The sequence below is a fragment of the Sapajus apella genome, unplaced genomic scaffold, assembly GCF_009761245.1.
Source record: "Sapajus apella isolate SASKATOON/1434 unplaced genomic scaffold, GSC_monkey_1.0 scaffold46, whole genome shotgun sequence".
Lineage (NCBI taxonomy): Eukaryota > Metazoa > Chordata > Mammalia > Primates > Cebidae > Sapajus > Sapajus apella.
The window spans coordinates 4581036-4603142 of NW_022436986.1; the positions used below are offsets into that span (position 1 = coordinate 4581036).

At 47.9% G+C, this 22107-nt stretch overlaps 1 protein-coding gene across 2 annotated transcripts in view; it reads right to left on the reverse strand.

Moving 5' to 3' along the window:
• Positions 1 to 22107, reverse strand: part of CORO2A (coronin 2A) — a 65719-nt gene that overhangs the window by 25792 nt on the left and 17820 nt on the right. The window contains exons 1-2 of one of the 2 annotated variants that reach the window (XM_032240154.1): positions 18535 to 18909; positions 6811 to 7011 (exon numbers count right to left, since the gene is read on the reverse strand). In XM_032240154.1, the coding sequence (XP_032096045.1) occupies positions 6811 to 7011 (201 nt within the window). In that variant the 5' untranslated portion in view covers positions 18535 to 18909. Of the gene's footprint in view, positions 1 to 6810; positions 7012 to 18534; positions 18910 to 22107 lie in introns of those variants that run through there. The other variant, XM_032240153.1, reaches the window with a different exon arrangement.

A 22107-nucleotide genomic window follows, 5' to 3' on the forward strand; every position in this document is an offset into this window, starting at 1 on the left:
CTAATTTTTTGTATTTTTAGTAGAGACAGGGTTTCACCATGTTGACCGGGATGGTCTCGATCTCTTGACCTCGTGATCCACCCGCCTTGGCCTCCCAAAGTGCTGGGATTACAGGCTTGAGCCACCGCGCCCGGCCTGTATTATTCCTTATAACTGGATCTCCTATGATGTCAAAATAAAACTTTTAATTAAAAAGGAAAAAGCAAAAAAAATGATTTGTCGTTTATCTGAAAGTCAAATTAACTTGGGCATCCTGTATTTTATCGGGCATCTCTGGGAGATTATTGGAGATGCAGATTCCCAGGCCCGACTTCAGATCTGCTGCGTCAGAATCTGCGTAGTAACACTAAAGTGTGAGAAGCTCTGGTTAGTGGCTCCCAGGTATGTTAGCCCCTTTTGCATTGCTGTATAGGAATATCTGAGACTGGGTATTTATAAAGAAAATAAGTTTGTTTGGCTCACAATTCTGCAGGTGGCACAAGAAGCCTGGCACCAGGATCTGCTTCTGGTGAGGACTGCAGGGAGCTTCCAATCATGTGGAAGGTGAAGTGGGGAGCAGGTGTGCCGCATGGCAAGAGAGGAAGGAGGCAGGTAGCGGGGAGGTATTCCAGATTCTTTAACAATCAGATCTCAGGTGACTGGTTATCAAGCCATTCATGAGGGAGCTGCCCGCAGGACCCAAACACCTCCCATCAGGCCCCACCTCCAGCACTGGGGATCACATTTCAACATGAGATTTGGAGGGGACAAACCTTCAAACTGTAGCACAGCTCCTGTTGGGCCTGGGTTCCTAGGAGTCTGTGATGATAGCAATTAACACGTATCTTTGAGCTATTTATGAGATTTCAAAAAGCCCACAGGGAATCACACATTTTACCTAGGATCAGGCTGTGCAGGACAAATGAATTTCTCTTTTTTTTTTTTTTTGAGACAGAGTCACTGTTGCTCGGGCTGGAGTGCAGTGGCATGATCTCTGCTCACTGCAATCTCCGCCTCCCGGGTTCAAGTGATTCCCCTGCCTCAGCCTCAGCCTCCTATAGCTGAGATTACAGGTGCCCACCACCATACCAACTAATTTTTTGCATTTTTATTACAGACAGGGTTTCACCATGTTGGCCAGGCTGGTCTCAAACTCCTGACCTTGTGATCCACCTGCCTGGGATCCAAAGTGCTGGGATTACAGGTATGAGCCATAGCACCTGGCCGACAAGTGAGTTTCAACCCTCCAGTGGCTTCCCACTGGCCTCAGGATAGAGTCCAGACTCTTGCTTAGGCTTACGACACCTTCACAGTCCAGGCCCTACCTCCCAGTCTGACCTCACCTCCTCCTACCACTCTTGCCCTCGTGCTGACAATGCACAGGCACATCAAACCCATTCCCACCCAGGGCCTTTGCATGTTCTCTTTGTACTGCCAGTGTGCTCTCCCTCTAGAGCCTCATGTGGCTCTCTGCTCAGAGGTCACTTTCCTAGGAATGCCCTCACAGACTGTCCTGTCTAAACTAGGTCTCCTCTCCCCACTACGTCACACTCTATCACGTTACACCCATTTATTTTCTTTATATCAGTTGTTAGTACCCATTTACACTGAGCAGTTCATGCAAGCTAGAAACAGCGACAGTTCTGAGAGTTTGAGTAATAAAAATTGGGAAAACCAACTAATTATTGAATTAATTAAGGATGCAGTTTGTTTGGCGGACACAATCTTTTACAAGCATGCAGAGCTTGGAAGAAACAAGTAGCAAAATGGGCCACCTACAGGGGTTCTTCCCATTCTGACCTTTTCAAGTTTTCTACAAATTTCATTTTGCACTTGACCCTCCCCAGCTTGAAACGTCCTCTCTCTCTTTAGAATACAGGTCACACACCTCACCCCATCATTCAAGGCTCTGGTCCTCTGGCCCCAGTCCACTCCCTCAGGGTACTCCCCTTCTCCTTCTTCACAGATTGTTTATTTGTTCTGGCCAGACAGCTGCTCTCTGCATTGCTTCCTGAACATTCCATATACAATCGTATATGCCTTTGCCTGTGCCATTCCCTTTGCCATTTATGCCCTCCCTATTTATTTGGATGAACAACCATTAGATAATTTGTGGAGTCAATAAAAAGTTATGAGCAACAATTAGGCACCCAACTACATGAGGAGGTACTAGCAGAAAAACACAAATGACTCTAATTCAAAATAGCGCATGGTTCTAAGGAAAAAACAGGCTTAGAATATGTCCTAAAAAAGGAGAATGCTGTGGGAATTTGAGGGAGGTTACTAAAAGTGTCTATCTATGAATATAGTAAATATTTCCATTTATTTAGGTCATCTTTAATTTAGTTTTTTAACAATGTTCTATCATTTTCCTTCTAAGTGTGCTTGTTTATTTCTAGGTATCTGATCTTCTTTCATCCTATTGCAAATGTTTAATTATATCATCTAAATATTCCCAGTATGTGCAAATGTAATTCATTTTTGTGTTCTGATTCTTGTATCCACTACCTTCTAAACACTCTTAGTTTTCTAATAATTTGACTACATGTTCTTTTGGGTTTCTATGTAGACAATCATATATGTAAATAATAGCAGTTTTATTTCTTCCTTTTCCATCTTAACACTTTTAAGTTGTTTTTCTTTTGCTATTTTACTTTTTCCTTTTTTTTTGAGATAGTCTCGTTCTGTCACCCAGACTGGAGTGCAATGGCACAATCTCAGCTCATGGCAACCTCCACCTCCTGGGTTCAAGCGATTCTCCTGCCTCAGCCTCCTGAGTAGCTGGGATTACAGGCATGCACCACCACACCTGGCTAATTTTTGTATTTTTACAAAATTTATTTGTAAAAGGTATTTGCCATGTTGGCCAGGCTGGTCTCAAACTCTGGACCTCAGGTGATCCACCTGCCTCGGCCTCTAAAAGTGCTGGGATTACGGGCATGAACCACTGCACCCAGCCTCTTTTGCTATTTTTCTTTCGTCTTTTCTTTAAGGGAAATGTTTATGGCTCAATGTTTAGTAGTTAGGGGACTATCCAGGCTTTCTGTTTCTACTTGAATCAGTATTGACAAGTTATATTTTTCTAGCCTTACTGTATGGGCCATGATCTTTTAACTTATTCCTGATTTTATTTTATTTATTTATTTATTTTGAGACAGGGTCTCACTCTGTCATCTAGGCTGGAGTGCAGTGGCACGTTCATGGCTCATTGCAGCCTCGAACTCCTGGGCTCAAGGGATCCTCCTGTCTCAGCTTCCTGAGTAGCTGGGACTACAGGCATGTACCACTATGCCTGGTTAATTTTTCTATTTTTTGTAGAGATGGGATTTCACTACATTGCTGGTCTTGAACTCCTGGACTCAAGAGATTTGCCCACCTTGGCCTCTCAAAGTGCTGGGCGCATAGGTGTGAGCCACCCTGTCCAGTCTGTAGATGCTTCTAACATTTCTCCTTTATGAATGATATTTGCACTATTTAACAAAGAAGTCAAGTTAATAGCATGAATAATGTGACAAACTGACATCATGTGTCCCATGATGTAATGACCTAAAAATGATATACCACCACTCATGCAATATTCTTGCCAAAAATACATAAATGATTCTAATCATGAGGAAACAATTTGGCAGGTCCAAATTTAGAAACATTCTACTGAACAACTGAACTTTACTCCTGAAAAATGTTAATATCATGAAATAAGGAAGACTAAGAGATGACAACTAATGTGTGGTCCTGGGTTGGATTCTAGATCAGAAAAAAAAAAAAAAAGCTATTATAAAGGTCATTACTGGGACAACTGATATAATTTGAATTTGGATTGTATGTTATAATTAGCATTGTATCAATGTTAAATTTCTAGAATGTGGTTATATAAGAGATGTTCTTGTTCTGAGAAGATGCAGACCGAAGTACAGTATTTGGGGGTAAAGTGTCATCTCTATAACTTTTTCTCTTTTTTTGTTTTTTTGAGATGGAGTTTCACTCTGTCACTGAGGCTGGAGTACAGTGGTGCAATCTCGGCTCACTACAACCTCCGCCTTCCTGGTTCAAGTAATTCTCCTGCCTCAGTCTCCTGAATAGCTGGGATTACAGTCACCCACTACTGCACCTGGCTATTTTTTTGTATTTTTAGTAGAGATGGGGCTTCACCATGTTGGCCAGGCCAGTGTTGAACTCCTGACTTCAAGTGATATGCCCATCTCAGCAGCCTCCAAAAGTGCTGGGATTACAGGCGTGAGCCACTGCACCCAGCTGATAACCTTTTTTTTCTAAGAGATGTCTTACCCTGTTACCAAGGCTGGAGTGCAGTGGTGTTTCCATAGCTACTGCAACCTCAAATTCCTGGGCTCAAGCAATTCTCCTGCTTCAGCCTCTCACGGAGCTGGAACTATCATGTTTATTATATCCGTTTCCACCTATAGCTTGCCTTTCCTTTTGCTATTTTCTTTAAGGGAAATTTTTATTGCTTTTTTTTTTTTTTTTTATAGAGTCTGGCTCTGTTGCCTAGGCTGGAGTGCAGTAGCATGATCTCAGCTCATTGCAACCTCTGTTTCCTGGTTTCAAGTGATTCTCCTGCCTCAGCCTCCAGAGTAGCTGGGATTACAGGCGCCCACCACTACGCCTGGCTAATTTTTGTATTTTTAGCAGAGAGGGGTTTCTCCATGTTGTCCAGGCTGGTCTCAAACTCCTGACTTCAGGTGATCCACCTGCCTTAGCCTCCCAAAATGCTGGGATTATAGGCATGAGCCAACACACCTGGCCTACTGCTCAATTTTTAAAGTACTTAAAGGACTATTCCTTTAAAGTAGTTTAAAGGACTATTCAGGTTTTCTATTTCTACATGAATCAGTATTGACAAGTTATATTTTTTAAGGAGTTTGCCCATATTGTCAATGTTCTCACATTTATTGACATACAGTTGCTTGTATTAGTGTCTTGTTAGATTTCAAAGCTCTCCTGTGATACTGTCTTTCTCATTCCTGATGGCTTTTGTACTCTTTCTGTTTTATTGTTGACCAGTCACTGCAGGGTTTGTCTATCACTCTTTTCTAATTACAAACCTTTGGCCCTTTTGATCTTCTCTAATGTATCCTTATATTCTCTTTCATTGATTTCTGCTTTTTGTTATCACCTTCCTCAAACTTTCTTTGGGTTCGTTCTGCTGCTCTTTGTTTAGCTTTTTTTTTTTTTTGAGAGAGGGCCTCACTCTGTTGCCCAGTTTGGAGTACAGTGTTGTAATCATGGCTCACAATCGCCCTGGGCTCAGGTGATCCTCTCACCTCAGTCTCCCGAGTAGCTGCGACCACAGGCAAATGCCCCCATGCCCAGCTAATTTTTGTATTTTTTGTACAGATGGGGTTTCACCATGTTGCCCAGGCTGGTCTCAAACTCTTGGGCTTAAGTAAGTTTCCAGCCTTTGCCTCCCAAAGTGCTGGGATTACAGGTGTGAGCCACAGTACTTGGCTCTAACTTCTTTTTCTTTTTTTTTTTATTGATTTATCTAAGAAACTTTATTGCTCAGACCCTTCCCTCCCTGGGCAATGGCAAGAGTGTTGGAGACCAGCCCCTGGGGACAGAGGCTCTAATTTCTTAGATGGAATATTTTGTCATTAATTTTTAGGCTTTCTTCTTCTTTTTTTTTTTTTTTAAAGATGGGGTTTCACCATGATGGCCAGGCTGGTCTTGAACTCCTGACCTCAGGTGATCCACCACCTTGGCCTCCCAAAGTGCTAGGATTACAGGCATGAGCCACCGCACCTGACCTGCCTTTCTTGTTTTCTAACATAAGCATTAGTGCTACAGATTTCCCCTGAAGCACCACTTTCCCTACATCCCATAAGTTACATGACATATTTCATTACATCAGTTATAAGTATTTTTAAATTTCCATGATTTTGTTTTTGGCCTATAAATTATTTAGAAATACGTTTTTAAGTTTCCAAGTGAATGGGAATTTAAGATTTATCTTTTGTTATTGATTTCTAACTCAAATGCATTGTGTTCAGAAAACCTGGTCTGTGAGATTCTAATCTGTATGATCCAAGTCCTCTGGGGGTCTAAGCTTGCTATTTGTGGCTTCGACTGACTCTCACTCATGGTGGTGTACATGCTTTGTGATCTTTGTGAATTCATATTTCCCTAAGTTTAATCTGTGGGGATCCTGTCCACATTGTGGATGCTTTCATCTGGAGAGGTTTCATGTCGGCTTCTGCTGTGAATCAGTGGCACTACTCACTTGGGATACCTCTGGCCCCTTCAGGTGTTCTGCCTTAAGGTAGACACTCAGGGTTGGCATCCTGAAGACACCTGCTATTAGGTTGATCTATGTGAAACTCTTGCTTTTTGGGGGTCAAAACCAGTTGAATATCCACAGTTGTATATGGTTCAACCTATACCAGCAACACCTGACCTCAGGGCAAGCCTGTTCTTCCTGCTTGCTTACTGTTTACCTCTCCTTGGTAGTTTTGACTCAATGTTTGTTTCCCTTTTTTTGGTGGGGACGGTGGCTTTGGAGACTTTCCCAATTTCCTATAATCCCACTAAAGCATTAACAAATTATATTTTGTTCAGGAAAAAATTAATTTGCAGAATTATTTTATAGAGAAGAGGAGAGGTCTAGGAATAGCTAGGCCAACTGCTAGAGGCTAAAATTCAAGACAGGTGTATTTTTCCCAGTGAGGAAACCAAGGCTCAAAGAGATGAAATGACTTACCCAAGGTCACAGAGCTAGTAATGGGCAGAGGTAGAACTTCCAGAAACTCAGGCTCTATCTACTTTCCCTCCATCCTGCCCTGCCTCCAGAGAGCTGTTTGGGCCTGGGGGTGTCCTTACCTGGTGCAGGGGGATGACAAGAAAGGCCCCTCCACCAGCACACTCAGTCACAACTGCAATGAAGTGGGGGTTCACAGCACAGAAGTGGTTGTCGTGAACGCTGCGGGTGATAGGCACGGAGTCGTAGCAGTTCTCCTTGCTGGCTGGTTTGCCAAAGACATGGCGGAATTTGGAGCTCCGGTACTGGGGGTGCCATGACATCTGCAGGAGACAAACGGGACAAAGGGCATGAGGCTCACTGCCCTGATCATGGGACACACGGAGCTTTCATCTTCAGAGTACATAACAGGGTACGAGCAGGACAACAGTCCGTTCGATGTGGATGGCGACCCACTATGAAGGGCAACCAAGCACAAAGACTCTAATTATAGTTAATTCGATAGACCTGGTGAGGTAAGATGGGATGACGTAGAACTACCACTGACCTGCTTGCCGACGTTTTAAGGCTTTTCATCCCTTTGACTGTGAATACAAAAGGCAGAAAAACCATAGAGAGAATCCACCACATTGACCCCTATTTGCTGTCTCACCAGACAGCCCAGCACCCTCAGCCCAAATAAGTAGGTACCAATGTGCTCTCTGGAGCCAGCCTGCCTGGGCGTCAATCTCAGCTCTGTCTCTTATCAACTGATGACAAGTGACTTAGCCTTTGGAGTCTCAGTTTCTCCATCTGTAAAATGAGGTAACAAAAGTATCTGCCTCATCTGGGCATGGTGGCTCATGCCAGTAATCCCAGCACTTTGGGAGGCCGAGGCAGGAGGATTGTTTGAGCCCAGGCGTACGAAACTAGCCTGGGCAACATAGCGAGACCCTGTCTCAAAAAAAAAGAAAAAGAAAAAGAAACAAAGATTAGAAAAAGTATCTGCCTCATAGCCTTGTCATAAGGATTAAGTTAGGTGATGTATTTAGACCCCTGGCATGTGGCAGATACTTAATCAACAGTGGCAGTCATAACCACTAGTATCATCCGGGATTCTTCAGCTTGTTTTCCTCCTTGTCCAGACTTCTATTTGTTCACTCAGTATTTACTGAGCATCACTGTGTGTCTAGGCCCTGTGCCAGGTACCAGGGAGTTTGGGAACAGTAGGCCTGAGCCCAGCCTTTACAGGGGTGAAGAGGCCTCTGGGTGAGGCTACTAGGAGAGTCTGGGCCACTGGGACCCACTCTTCTATGGATAATAACAGAGATTTGCACATGACAGTCAGGGAGGGCTTCTCAGAGGAAGTGACAACTAAGTTGTGACTTAGAGGATGAGTAGGAGTTGGTCATGTAGTCAGGATGAGGGAGAGCAGGGGGAAGGTGTCTTAGGCAGATGGAACAGTTTGGGGGAACCGTATGTGGTTTAGTAAGATTATCAAGGAAAAATTAAAAAGAAAAAAAAAACTCTCTCTCTCTCTCACACACACACACACACACACACACACACACACACACACACACACACGTAAATTGGGTTATGTGAGTGAAGAGAATACAAGCCAGAGGGGCGAGGAAAGCTACATCACGAGTGGCCTGTGAGAGGGTCTAGCCTCTTTCGTGCCCAAACCCATGCCCATAATACTATGGGGCCTCCTCTTGGCCAGAGGGACTCTTCTGAATACCAAGCCCTCACCACCCCACCCCTACCTCATGTCACCATTTATTTATTATTATTTTTGAGGAAGGATCTTGCTCTGTCACCCAGGCTAGAGTGCAGTGGCGTGATTGCAGCTTGCTGCAGCCTCAAACTCCTGACCTCAAGAATCCTCCTGCCTCAGCCTCCCAAGTAGCTAGAACTACAGGTGTATGCCAACATGCCTGGCTAATTAAAAAAATTTTTTTTCTTAAGGACAGAGTCTTGCCATGTTGCCCAGGTTTGGGTCTGAGCTTCCTAGTGACCAGTTCAACAAGGAAAACAGAATCAGAAAAGGATTTATTTGGTGTCCATAAGATAAAAGCCACCCGTTGCTAAGGAGTAGCACTTCTTTTCTCTATAGTGAGTTTTGAGAGAAATGGGTACTGGGGGACCCCTTGGAAAGGAACAACAAGGACAGATGACCTCCCTAGGGTATTGGCAACTAGGTGGCAGTGGAGGGGCCATCTTGGGCCTGGGCTGGGGGTGGGAAAGTAGGGAGCAAATCAGCAAGCTCTGCTCCAGGCCCCCCAGCCCTGCCTCACCTTGAGCAGCTGCTGGCGGTGGCAGGAGTGCACCTATCTGTGGCAGCTGGTGATGCTCACCAGACATCCCATTGCTCCCCTCATGTCCAGGTTCCTTGCAGTCAGGCAGCCATAGTACCCATCACTGCCTCTCACGACCCACTGGCTGGTGGATAGTGGGAGGCAGTGATGTGTGTCCCTTCCAGGCCAAAGCACATGAGACCTGCCTGTGACCCTCTAGGACTCTCGTCCTTGGCTGAAGGGATGAGAAGTGTGCATGTTTCAGATGGTGCAGCTGCAAGGTGGTGGGTCCCTCAGGAACCACGTGGAGCAGAGCATTTTCCTCTACGGACATACAGTGCAACAGAGAAATACACTTGTCGAGTGAACCGTGAGATAAGGGGTTATTTGTCACGGAGCACAGCGACCTGTCCTGACTCATAAAGCCTAAGCAAGTCCAGCCCATGGAGATGGTGGGTGGCTGCCTATGCTTGGTGTGGCCACAGAGTAGGAAGCAGGACCCAGATCTTCTCAGGAACCTGGACTCTGAGGGCAGTGGGGAGCTACTGGAGAAATTAAAGCAGGAGAGAGGACGGTGTTGTGGCTCATGCTTGCAATCCCAGCACTTTGGGAGGCTGAGGCAGGTGGATCACTTGAGGCCAGGAGTTTGAGACCAGCCTGGCCAACATGGTGAAGCCCCGTCTCTACTAAAAATACAAAAATTAGCCAGAGGTGCTGGCACATGCCTGTAGTCCCAGCAACTCTGGAGGTTGAGGCAGGAGAATCGCTTGAATCCAGGAGGCGGAGGTTGCAGTGAGCTGAGATTGTACCACTGCACTCCAGCTTGGGTGATAGAGTAATACTCTGTCTCAAAAATAATTAATAATAATAATTATAATAAATAAAGTGGAGAAGATAGAGGACCAGATTTAATTTTCAGATTTTCCTCTGACTACTGACAGAGGAAAGGTTAGAGCAGGTGAGAGGCAATGGCCACCTGGGCTGAAGTAGGGCAGTGAAGTGGGCGGGATGGTGGGGAGAGGATGTTACCAGAGATGTGGGATCAACCAAACATGGTGCCCGAGCACACGTGGCGGGCTGGGGGTGGTCACTGAAGTCCACACGACCTTACATTAACAACAGCCCTGGCCCCCTGTGGCCCTTCCAAGTTCTCTCCCTACACAGCCTGACTGTGTACCTATAGGGGGTCCCTGGGGTCTGGCCTAACTCCTGAGAGCCACCGCCCATCCAGGAGGAGTTAGGAGGCTGTAAGAGGCCTGGACAACCTCTCCCCTGGAGCTCACGGTCACTTCCAGGGCAGTAAGAAGTCACGGTTTTTGAGTGCTTACAAGCTGCCAGGTGCCATTCCAAGTGCTTTCCATGCAGCAGGAATAGAGCAAGGGGGTGCTACCTTGCTCCTGGTTCAGATGCAGGTGTTGAGGCCAGTAACCAGGTCACACAGCTGGTGAACAGCAGGCCTGGGGGCTGAACTCAGCTCAAGCCTGCAGCTTTTGAGCCTGCAGCTCCAGGTTCTCACGTACATCCATGATGACATCTTTCACACGCACCACAGCCCCGGATCTCAGCTCCGCCCCTAAGAGGAACTGTCATGATCATGATCACCCCCATACTACAAAGAAGGAAAATGAGGCCCAGGAAGCTAGCTAGACCCCTCTGGTCAGGCTCCCCATTTCCCCATGGAAGAAGCCAGCCAACAGCAAAGGAGCTGAACATCAGTGCCCTTCTGTCCGCCCCCCAATCCTCTCCCCACCCTAACTCTTATTTGTACTGCTAAGATTCTTCCAGACCTGCTGTCACAAAGGGAAACTGTACATGTTGGGGATGGGGCAGCCGCTAGCAGGCCCAGCTACCTCTCCCTTTGTGTGTGGTATGGAAGTGTATGTGTATATGCATGGGTAAAGCTTGTGCACAGGTGTTGGCTTGTGTGTACACTGTGTGTGCACAAGAACTGCATTCATCAGGATGTTCATGAGTGCCTGTGTCCTCTTGTGGGTATGCATCCATCTGGATGTTAAACTGAGGCTGTGTATATACACGTGCATGAGTGCATGACTCAGCACTTCAGAGAACAGGAGTTTCATTTTCCCTACAAGCAGACACTTGCCCACAAGTGAGTACTGTAGCGGGCCCTTTGCCCATAGGCTGGGCCAGAACAGTCAATTCGAGCTAGGTCTATCCCAGTCCACTTGTCCTATCCTGCCCCATTCCAGCTGGCTGGGCCCACATCAAAGCCGCAGCAGGTCACCTCAGGTGTGGCACTCTGGGACAACATGCTGAGGCACAAAGCAGGAGGTGGCATCCATTCTACTGCTGCAATCCCATGCAAACTTGGTGAGCCTGATGCCGTGAGATTAGGCTCCAGGGAATTCCCCACTCCCAAAAAGGATTTAGTCATCTCTGGGCTTTGCATTGCACCTAGTTTCTTTCTTTTTTTCTTTCTTTGAGAAGGAGTCTGGCTCTGTTGCCCAGGTTGGAGTACAGTGGTGATATCTCGGTTCACTGCAACCTCCGCCTCCTGGGTTCAAGCAATTCTCCTGCCTCAGCCTCTAAGTAGCTGGGATTACAGGTTCGTGCCACTGCGCCCAGCTAATTTTTTTATTTTTAGTAGAGACGGGGTTTTAAGTTGCCCAGGCTGGTCTCTAATTCCTGAACCTCAGGTGATCTGCCCACCTTGGCCTCCCAAAGTGCTTAGATGACAGGCGTGAGCCATTGCTCCCGGCCTTGAGTTTATTTCTTAATGCCTGACAGTGCCTCATAACGCTCCTGCAAGGTAGATAGGCATTATTTTCCCCATTTGATGATGGGAAAACTGAGGTGCAAGGGAAGTGACTAGACTGAAATCATGTTATGATGAGCAGTGCAGGTGGGAAGGAGTCCCAGGTCTAGTTCAGAGACCCCTCTTCCTGCTATGCAATGTGTTCCTCTCTGGCATACATGTAGGGTGTATGTGTGTGTGTGTGTGTGTGTGTGTGTGTGTGTGCGCGCGCGCGCACGCGCGCGCGCTTCCTTGCCCAGCCCTAAACTCATTGCAGGACAAGGGTTAGCTGCAGTGTAGCTGAAACTGAACCCAAACTGGGTGTGGTGCAAACCACCATAATAGATTATTCATTAATTATACTGTTTGTGGCTTTAAAGAAAGAATGAAATGACCTGATTTGCTCTTTGAACGGAATGGGTAGGCATTGCTGGCTACCAGTGCCCCTTTGTAAATTTGTGGTTTCACATCCAATATTTGAAGTTTTATCTTTTTCTTTCTTAAGATCTGACTTGTGGGCATGGTGAGCTGCCCGCGGTAAGTGCCTGGTGAGAGGGTCTGAACCGCCACACTTATGTCACAGCCACAGTTAGGGGAGATTAGAACCACAAGTTACCCAGTTGTTTCAAAAGCTGAAAAGTGGCCGCTGTTAACCAGGATAAAGAACACTGTATGTGAAGGTCTCTACACAGGCTGGGAATCAACACAATACACACTGCGCTATGGGTGGGTCCCTCACCTGGACTCCAATCCCTGACTCACTCTTATCCATCACAGCTTATCTTGATCCTGGCCTTGGCCCCAAACTTGCTGGGAAAGCTCCTTTCTAAGTCATCCAGAATCCTTATGGGGTCTCTGATCCACCCATTGGGGGGGATATCTGGCTCTGAAGTCAAAGCCCATGGAGGGTAAGGCCACCCTGCTGCCAAGCTCAGCCTCTGCGTACCCAGCCATTTCCCAGACCACCTTCCTTTCTCACCAGGCAGGAAGAAAAAAACACAAGGCTCAGCTACTTCTCCTCTGCAAGGGTTTTATTCACAACCAGCCTCTGTGAATCTGAGGCCTGGCTCTGGTTTGACCCACTACTTCTTGGCACAAGGTGTCTTCAGTTTTGCCTTGCACCAGCCAGCAACAGGGTCTGAAGTGATCCAGGCTGCTAGGACCTAAGGGTCTCACCCCACAGGGGAAGTTTTCCTCCCTCCTTCTAAGCAAGAAGGGTCTGCTGTCCACAGAAGTAGGGTTACTAACTGTCCTGGTTTGCCTTGGATTGTGAAGGGGTTCCAGGGATGCGGGACTTTTAGTGCTAACCTGGGGGAAGGTTAGGCAAACAGGGATAAGTTGGTCACTCTCCCACTGCCACCACTAAGGTCTATATGTAACAATTTTTTTTTTTTTTGAGATAGGGTCTCACTTTGCTGCTGAGGCTGGAGTGTGAGGAGTGATCACAGCTCACTGCAGCCTCAACCTCTTGGGCTCCAGTGATCCTCACACCTCAGCATTCTGAATAGCATATGCCACCATGCTTGGCTAAGTTTTTTGTAAAGACAGGGTTTGGTTGCCCAGGCTGGTCTTGAATACCTGGCCTCAGGCGATCCTCACACCTCAGCCTCTCGAAGTGCTGGGATTACAGGTGTGAGCCACTGCTCTAGAATCCCTTTCTTAAAGAGCCCAACATCCTGAACCAGAGAATAGAAATTTCAAAGCAGAATAATCCAGGAAGCTGTATAAAGAGAAGTGAAGAGGATTTCATTCAATCTCCAATCTTCAACCAGTATTGGCTTGGTGTTTATTCTGCGCCAAGCTGAGTCAGGAGCAGGGCTCAGAGGGGTCAGAGATGAATAATTCAGTCACTGCTCTTCACATGTTCACACCTCTCAGGGAAATAGCTAAGAGCAGGAAGAGATGAGATGGTGTGACCTTGAGGGAATGCTAATATGCAGGGCAGTGGCTTGCAACTTTGCACATTAGAATCACTTAAGTCAGATTACTGGGTGGGGGACCCAGACACCAGCAGTGCTTAAGCTTCCCATCCTATCCCAGTGCACGTTAGGAACAAAGATAACAGAAACACCTAATGGATGTGATGCAGTGGTTCTCAAAGTGTAGTTCCCCATTAACCATATCACTAGGGAACTCTTTAGAGTTACAAATTCTCAAGCTCCTTTTCCCAGACCTACTGAATCAAGCGTTCTGGGGGCGGGGCTCACCACTCTTCTTTAACCAGCCGGCAGGTGACTGATGCATAACCAAGTTTGAGACTCACTGGTGTAATAGATTGGTTGGGTTGGCAACACCTGAACCCAATGACCAATCAGCATCACTAAAAGAGATAACCAGACATTATGTGCTGCTAATATGAAGCAACAAGAAACACTACTTATAAAGTGGCCTTGACAAGAGATGAAACCCAACATTCACCGAGTCTTTGGATGTAACTGTGCGCACAGGGTATGGAGAAATGTGTTCAACAGCTACCTGGATGCAATCAGGAAAAAACACAGGAAATGCTACATGCTAAATTATCTGGTTTCTCACATTAACTCAAAATGCATCAAAGACCTAAACGTTAAGAGCTAAAACTATAAAAACCTTAGAAGAAGGCTGGGTGCGGTGGCGCATGCCTGTAATCCCAACACTTTGGGAGGCTAAGGCGGGAGGATCACGAGGTCAGGAGTTCAAGACCAGTCTGACCAACATGGTGAAATCCCATCTCTACTAGAAATACAAAAATTAGCTGGGCATAGTGGCATGTGCCTATAGTCTCAGCTACTTAGGAGGCTGATGCAGGAGAATTGCTTGAACCTGGGAGGCAGAGGTTGCAGTGAGCCATTGCACTCTAGCCTGGGAAAGAGAGTGAGACTCCATCTCAAAAAAAAAAAAACAAAAACAAACAAACAAAAAAAACAGAACAAAACAAAGGGCAAAATCTTCACAACATTGGGCTTGGCAGTGATTCCTTGGTTATGACACCAGGAATAGGCAACAACAACAACAAAATACACAAATTGTACTCATGGAACTTAAAAACTTGTGTGCATTTAAGGATACTAGCAACAGAGTGAAAAGGCAACATATGGAATGAGAGAAAGTGTTTGCAAATCTATCTGATAAGGTGTTACTATTGAGGATGTATAAAGAACTCCTACAACTCAACAGCAAGCAAGTAAACAATTCGATTTGAAACAATCTGATTTAGTGCACTGTTGGTAGGAATGTAAAATGATGCAGTTGCTATGAAAAATAGTACAGCAGTTCATCAAAAATTTAACAGTAGAACGATCATATGATTCAGCAACTCCACTTCTGGAATATGCAGGCTTAAAGAAATGAAAGCAGGGTCTGGAAGGGATATTTGCACGCTCATGTTCATAGCAGCATTATTCACAATAGTTTAAATGTGGAATCACCACAAGTGTCCATCCACAGATGAACAGATCAGTGCAATGTGGTATATTCATACCATGGAATATTATTCAACCTTCAAAAGGAAGAAAATTCTACTTTGGGAGGATGAGGTAGATCGCTTGGTTTCAGGAGTTCAAGACCAGCCTGGGTGACAGAGCAAGATCTCATGTGTAGTAGAAATTAAAAAAAAAAAATTTGCTGGGCATGGTGGCACACACCTGCAGTCCCAGCTACTCGAGAGGTTGAGGTGGGAGGATCACTGGAGCTCAGGAGTTAGAGGCTGCAGTAAGCTATGATTACGCCACCGCACTCCAGTCTGGGTACCTGACAATATTAAAGAATTGTTGTCATCAGTGTGATAATAATATTGTGCTTATATTAGAGAGTCTTTATCTTTTAGAGACATATGCCTAATATCCACAGATGAAATGATATAACATCCAGGATTTATTTTAAAATACCTTGGCGTTGTTGAACAGAGGAGGAGAAAATGAGGGGGTAGAGATGAAACAGGCTGCTGATGGCTACTGAAGGTGGCTCAGGGTACATGAGGATTCACCGGAATCTTCTCTTTAATTTTGTATGTGTCGTTAAATTTCCTTTGTACAAGATTTACGCAAGAAAGAAGCAGGAGAGCACAGAGGTGGCCCAGGCTCTGGAGCTTGACTGTCAGGGTTCGAATCTTGGCCCTAAACAGCCCTGTGCAACGCAGAACCTCTAGTCCCACAAGACTTCTAAATTAAAGCTAAAATCAAATAAAGTGTAAAATCCAGCTCCTTAGTCACACTAGCAACATTTCAAGAGCTCAAAAGCCACATGTGCTTAATATTCACAGATGAAGCCATATAAGCAACAGCATAATTATAGAGCACACCCATCAGTGAACAAAGTTCTGCTGGACAGCGCCGCTCTAACATTTCCTATCTGCCACCCTGGGCAAGTTAATGTGTCTATTTCCTCACCAGGAGAATCAGGCGCTACAAGTACCAATAATAGGTCACATCTATATTGCTGATTAGGTGTTTAGTATATTCTACGTACGAACTCAACCCTCATGCAAATACTATCATCACCCCATTTTTAAGATGAGGAATCAGAGCACAGAGAAGTTATGTAACTTGCCTAAGATCACACAGCTAGTTAGTGGCTGGGCTGGAATCCAGGCCAGGCTGTTCAGTCGCAGGTCCACACTCTCTAGCAGGGGTGCCTGGACACTTACAGGAGGTGATACACACAGCATGCGAAGTCACACTTGGTGCATACTTAGTGTTCAACAGACGTTGGCTAGTAAGATTGTTGTGGTCCTAATGTATACAGGACACTGAGATGTGATTTAACACACACAACCAGGTATATGCTGGGGGCCCAATATTTTGGGGATCTAAATAAAAATCCCAAACCAGAAAGCATAAAGCAGCCTGCCAGGGCCTGAGTAGCTCGTGAGAGTTCCAACCCCTGGTGCTCACCATGATGATGAGGAACAGACACACACATGCAGAAGGCTCGCTGACAATCCCTGCTGGATGAGAAGAATCCAAGAGAGTGCATTTGTGCTTCTCCAGGCTGGGCTCTGCCACGTGGAGGCCAGAAGGCCCCGCCCTACCCTGGTGCTGAGAGGCCTGGGATGGGGTGGAGGAGCAGGGGAAGAAACCCTTTGCTTCTTTTCCATCAGCATAGCCCAGGCAGGGAAGCAGGAGTGCAGCCATCCAGGGACCCTCACGAGTGAGGGTTGTTGATCATCAACAAGGGAGGCAGAAGCGGTCTGCAGCCAGCAAACACAAACAGCCCTGTCCTCAGGTCTCCGCCTTCCCCGCCCCTGCGCTGCCCATCATTCTGGTCCAGCACAGATGCCTCCCTGCAGGCCCACAGGAAGTACAGATTGAGTCAGAGAGTGAGCCAAGACAAGGCCTCTTTCTTCCTGATGAGATTAGGCCTGCGGGAGTGCCTCCTCCCTACATCTGACACTGCCCAGAGCCACCGTCCCTGGACTGGCCTCCTTCTCCTGCCCTGCCTCCTCCCCAGCCAGCCCTGCCCCCCACAGCCCCCACTTGCTCTCTACTCCTCTCCCAGGCCATGCCAAGGCCTCAGCAGCCTTCTCTCTTGGGGATTCAGGCCTGGAGTATTCCAACCCCAACTCTGGCCCTGCCCTTTCCCTTGAAACCCACCCCGGGCCTCCTCTGTCCTCAGGATGAAGTCCACTGCTGGACTTGGGTTTTGAGGTCTCTACATTCCCCCTGAGTCCCTGATCTCCTTCTCATCTCCACAGACCTGTTCTCTTTCCCCTCAAAGCATCACGTTTTTCAAAAGAGAAGGGGAGAAGCAAAAAGAAAATAAAGAAGCATCATGTTTTCCTAGATAATCCGTCTTTGCTCACACCCCTTCCCTCCACCTAGAACTAAGCCAGCCCAGGTAAGTCACTGGGTGGCGCTTAGCGGGGCTCTTAGGATGTCCCTTCCTCTCACCCCACCTTCCTGGCCCAGCTCCAACAGAATCACCTCCAGGGAGCCTCCCACCTCCCAGACTGAGCAGCCTCTCCATCCCCTGCGGTCCCATCCTGATATTTGGGGAGGTAGCCAAGGGCAGGGAAAAAGAAGGCACCAGCTTCAAGCCTGGACCCCTGTTTGTCGCTGTACCGTAACATTAGAGTATCCTAATATTTTTCTCATAGAATCTAGCAGATTAAATGAGATCATGTACATAAGGACTTGGCATGTGTCTGGCACAACGTAGGAGCTCGGCTCATGGAAGCGCCCCTCCCCTCCTCCTTTCCTGCCCACTGTGTTTTTCCCTTCTCTTCCTTCCTCCCCCACTGACACACCCCGAGGACTGTCAACCCCAGATGGTTCTCCCCTTCTGCTGCGCCCACCTACAGCCCTGTGGGGACCCAGGGGGAGGCGCACCTGACTCCCAGCTCGAGCTTTCACTCACACCAGAAGCTTCTTCCGAATCCCACCTTGGGGTGCTAGGAGCCAACGGGCTGGGCCCATCACTGTCATAGCAGTATGCTGCTCAGGCTGGAGAATCCTAATTCTTTTTTTTTTTTTTTTTTGCTTTGTTTTTCTTTTTTTTGAGACAAAGTCCTGCTCTGTTGCCCAGGCTGGAATGCGATGGCACCACCTTGGCTCACCGCAACCTCTGCCTCCGGGGTTCAAGTGATTCTCCTACTCAGCCTCCCGAGTAGCTGGGATTACAGTGCCCACCACCACACCCAGCTAATTTTTGTATTTTTAGTAGAGACAGGGTTTCACCATGTTGCCCAGGCTGATCTTGAACTCCTGACCTCAGGTGATCCACCTGCCTTGGCCTCTCAAAGTGCTGAGATTACAGGTAATCCTGGGCAAATCTCATCCCCTCTCCCACTTTCTGTGTTTCTATCCACATGATAGTAACAGCCCTGCCCTGCCCACCTGTTAGGATGATCTGTGAGGGCGCTGCAGCCTGCACACGCCAGACACACGCAGGACCTCGAGGGCGGCAGAGCTTGTCCACCTGTCAGCCGTCCTCAGAAGGCTGGTCCCTTTCCTGCCTAGGCCTTCTGAAGACACAGCAGAGCTTCCTTCTGTTTAACCCCCCAAATCAGGATCTGACAAAACTCCACACAGGTTTATTGCCCCACAATCTCCTTATCTGGGAGTTTTGAGTGACAAGGGTCACTGGGGATTTTCCAAGATGCCTCCAGAGGCTGAAAATCTGGGCTCCACTTCCTGCTCACTGTCCACTTTCTGGCACAGAGCTTTCGGGCCTGTCTTAGGACAGAGAAGGACACTGAGGCCCAGAGAGGGAGAATGCCTTGCTTAGGGTCCCACAGTCAGCCCGAGGCAGGGCTGAAGCTCTGCAACTCTGGTCCTGGGAAGGGCATCCAACCAGGGGCCCTGCATTCTGTTCTCAGTATGGACCCACAAATCAGCCCTCACTCTGCCTGCCTCAGGGACCGGGGGCCCAGAGTCAGTTCAGCCGACATCATCAGTGCCTACTCTGAGTCTGATGCCATGCTGGGCACTGTAAGGGAGACACATGATGGACCCAGACAGGGTCAGTTATGGGGGAGCTCAGAGGATGGGGGAGGCCCCCATGTAACCGGCAAGCTCAATTCAGGGTCACCAGGGCTAAGGCCAGCGCTGCAAGTTGCAGCAGGGAGATGGAAATCGGGGGACTCAGGGTGGGCCTCCGGGACGACACGGTTGAGCTGAGCCTTCAAGGCCAAGTAGAGCAAGCCCAGCAGAGGAGGGAAGGGGAGGCACCTGGGTAGAAGGTGCTGCGCTAGGCCACGCCTGGCCGTGTGTGGTGTGCGGAGATGGAGCTAGGAGCTTTCGGTCGTGGGTGGGAGGCTGGGTCTCGGCAAATGCAGGCCAGTAATGGGGCTGTGGCTGGGAGAGGGGCTGTGGGGGCAGGGGGATGCTGACGAGATGGCACCTGAGACAGTGGGGAGGCATCAAAGTTTGTAACCGGGGGTGTGACATGGTCAGAGCCAAAGTAGACTTAGCCCCTGCAATCAGGAAGTTAGGACATTGAGCCTGGGAAACGATTTTCTTTCCTCAACTTTGGGCTGGTATCTAAGGAAGACATAAGTGGGTTTCATTTCAAGTCCAGCTCCAGTGGGCTGGAGGGGTTGCAGAATGCCATGAGGAGGAGAGGGAGAGTTCTGAGGCCTTCCGTGTTGGACTCAGGAGGAAAAGGGTGTGACTGCCCTGGGGCAAGAGTCCCCAGATAGCACTGAGGGCCCGCCTGCGCCTGCAGATGCTGGCAGCCCCGCACCCCACTTCCAAGCTGGGCCCCGCACCCCACTTGTGAACTCGGCCCTGCACCCCACTGTGAACTCGGCCTCACACCCCACTTATGAGCTCAGCCCCACACCCCACTTCCGAGCTCAGCCCTGCACCCCACTTCCAAGCTTGGCCCCACAGGGGGAAGGGGATGGGAAGTTCTTTTCCACCACTCTCTCAGCTGCTTGTTAACATGAAGAGAAATGCCTCTGCTCACCCTCCATCAGTTCCCCAGCAGGGTCTCCAACAGCTGGCAGGACAGGATGGCCAGGCACCTCCTCCCTGCCTCCTACCCCCAGGAGCTCCACCTAAATTGTTTGTTCAGGCTGGGCCTGCAGGCCAGGGAAGTCAGGAGGCCAGACTGCCCTTCTCAAATTTCAAGTGCCAGCAGCCAGGGCTTTTGAGGATGAAAAGAGAGCAGGAAAGATGTCGGTGCCCCTGTGGGAAAAGAACTTCCGCCCACAAGCCTGGCTGTGAGGAAGGGTGACAGCATCACATTTACATGTGTTTGCCTGCTGTCACTGCAGATCGTCTGAGCATGCTCAGAGTCACCTGGAGGGCTGGAAAACAATCCCAGGTGGTGGCTCACTCTTCAAACTCAGCACTTTAGGAGGCCTAGGAGGGAGGATCGCTTAGGGCCAGGAGTTCCAGACTAGTCTGGGCAACACAGCGATTCTGTCTCTACAAAATCAAACTAACAAACTGCCATTGTTGGGCCCACCTAGAGTTTCCGATTCGGCAGAGCGGGTGGGAGCTGCGAGTCTGCACTTCCACCAAGTTCCCGGGTGACTAGGAAGCTGCTGGCACGGGGGCCACTCTTTGAGAACCACTACTCTGCAGCCCAGCAAATGATTCACAACTGTGGCTCAGTTTACCCCTCACAACCACCTGGAGGCGGGGAGGATTATCTCCTCTTCATGAGTGTGGCTGGGGCACTCTGCAGAGCAGCCATGTCATTTTTTTGAGGTTACGCGATTACTAAGAAGCAGGAACCCATGTCTAAACTTCAAGGGTTCCATGAGCACTCAACCACCCCCCAACTTGGTGGCCACTTGCAGCTCTGCTCCTTGGCTTCCTTTTTTTTTTTTTTTTTTTTGAGACGGAGTCTTGCTCTGTTGCCTAGGCTGGAGTCCAATGGCGTGATCTTGGCTCACTTTAACCTCCGTGTCTTGGGTTCAAGCAATTCTCCTGCCTCAGCCTCCCAAGTAGCTGGGATTACAGATGCTCACCACAATGCCCGGCTTAATTTTTGTATTTTTAGTAGAGATGGGATTTCACCATGTTGGTCAGGCTGGTCTTGAACTCCTGACGTCATGATCTGCCCACCTCAGCCTCCCAAAGTGCTGGGATTATAGGCATAAGCCACCCCCCGGCACCTTTGGCTTGCTTTCTTAGGTCTTCTCAATATATAAATTGCATGCTCTGAGGCCAGCGCTCCATTCTCCTTCTCATGGTGCTCTACAGCCGAAACAAAATCCACCAGTTGTGTTTGCTGTCCCATCACAGCTTCACAGCCCAGTACAGGTGCTTAAGATATGGGCTTCAAAGTCAGAGAAACCTGGGTCCAAATCCAGACTCCCTCCCCTTCTGTAAGTCTTGGTACCACACCGCCAGGTTGCTATGAGATGGGCAAGGAACTTAAGAGCGTGTAGCACATGGTAAAGTTCTCAATAAATGGCAGCAACCAGGGGGCCCAGGCTTGGACCAGGGAAGCATTTGAGTAGCTTTTCTAAATCTCTCTGTGCCTCCATTTCCTAAGTTGTAAACTGGGGTCCATGATGGCACCTACCTTATAAGGGAGTTGTTCACTCATCTAAAATGCCTCAGAGCAGTGCTCGGCAGGAACCCAGCCAGGTGTTAGTCTCCTACATGTATGTTCCTGTTTTGTCAAATATATTTCAGTCTGAACATACACTCTTCATTGACACATGTAAACAAAAACATTAACGAATAGAGTAGGCTACCGTGAAGTCGAAATGTAAAAATCTTGGCAGTGATGGTGATATGGTTTGTCTCCGTGTCCCCACCCAAATCTCATCTTGAATTGTCATCCCCACGTGTGGAGGGAGGGACCTGGTGAGAGGTGATTGGATCATGGGGTGGTTTCCCCCAGGCTGTTTTCATGTCACTAAGGGAATTCTCGTGAGATCTGATGGTTTAAAAGTGGCAGTTTACCCTGCGCGTTCTCTCTCTCCTGTGGCCCTGTGAAAAAGGTAC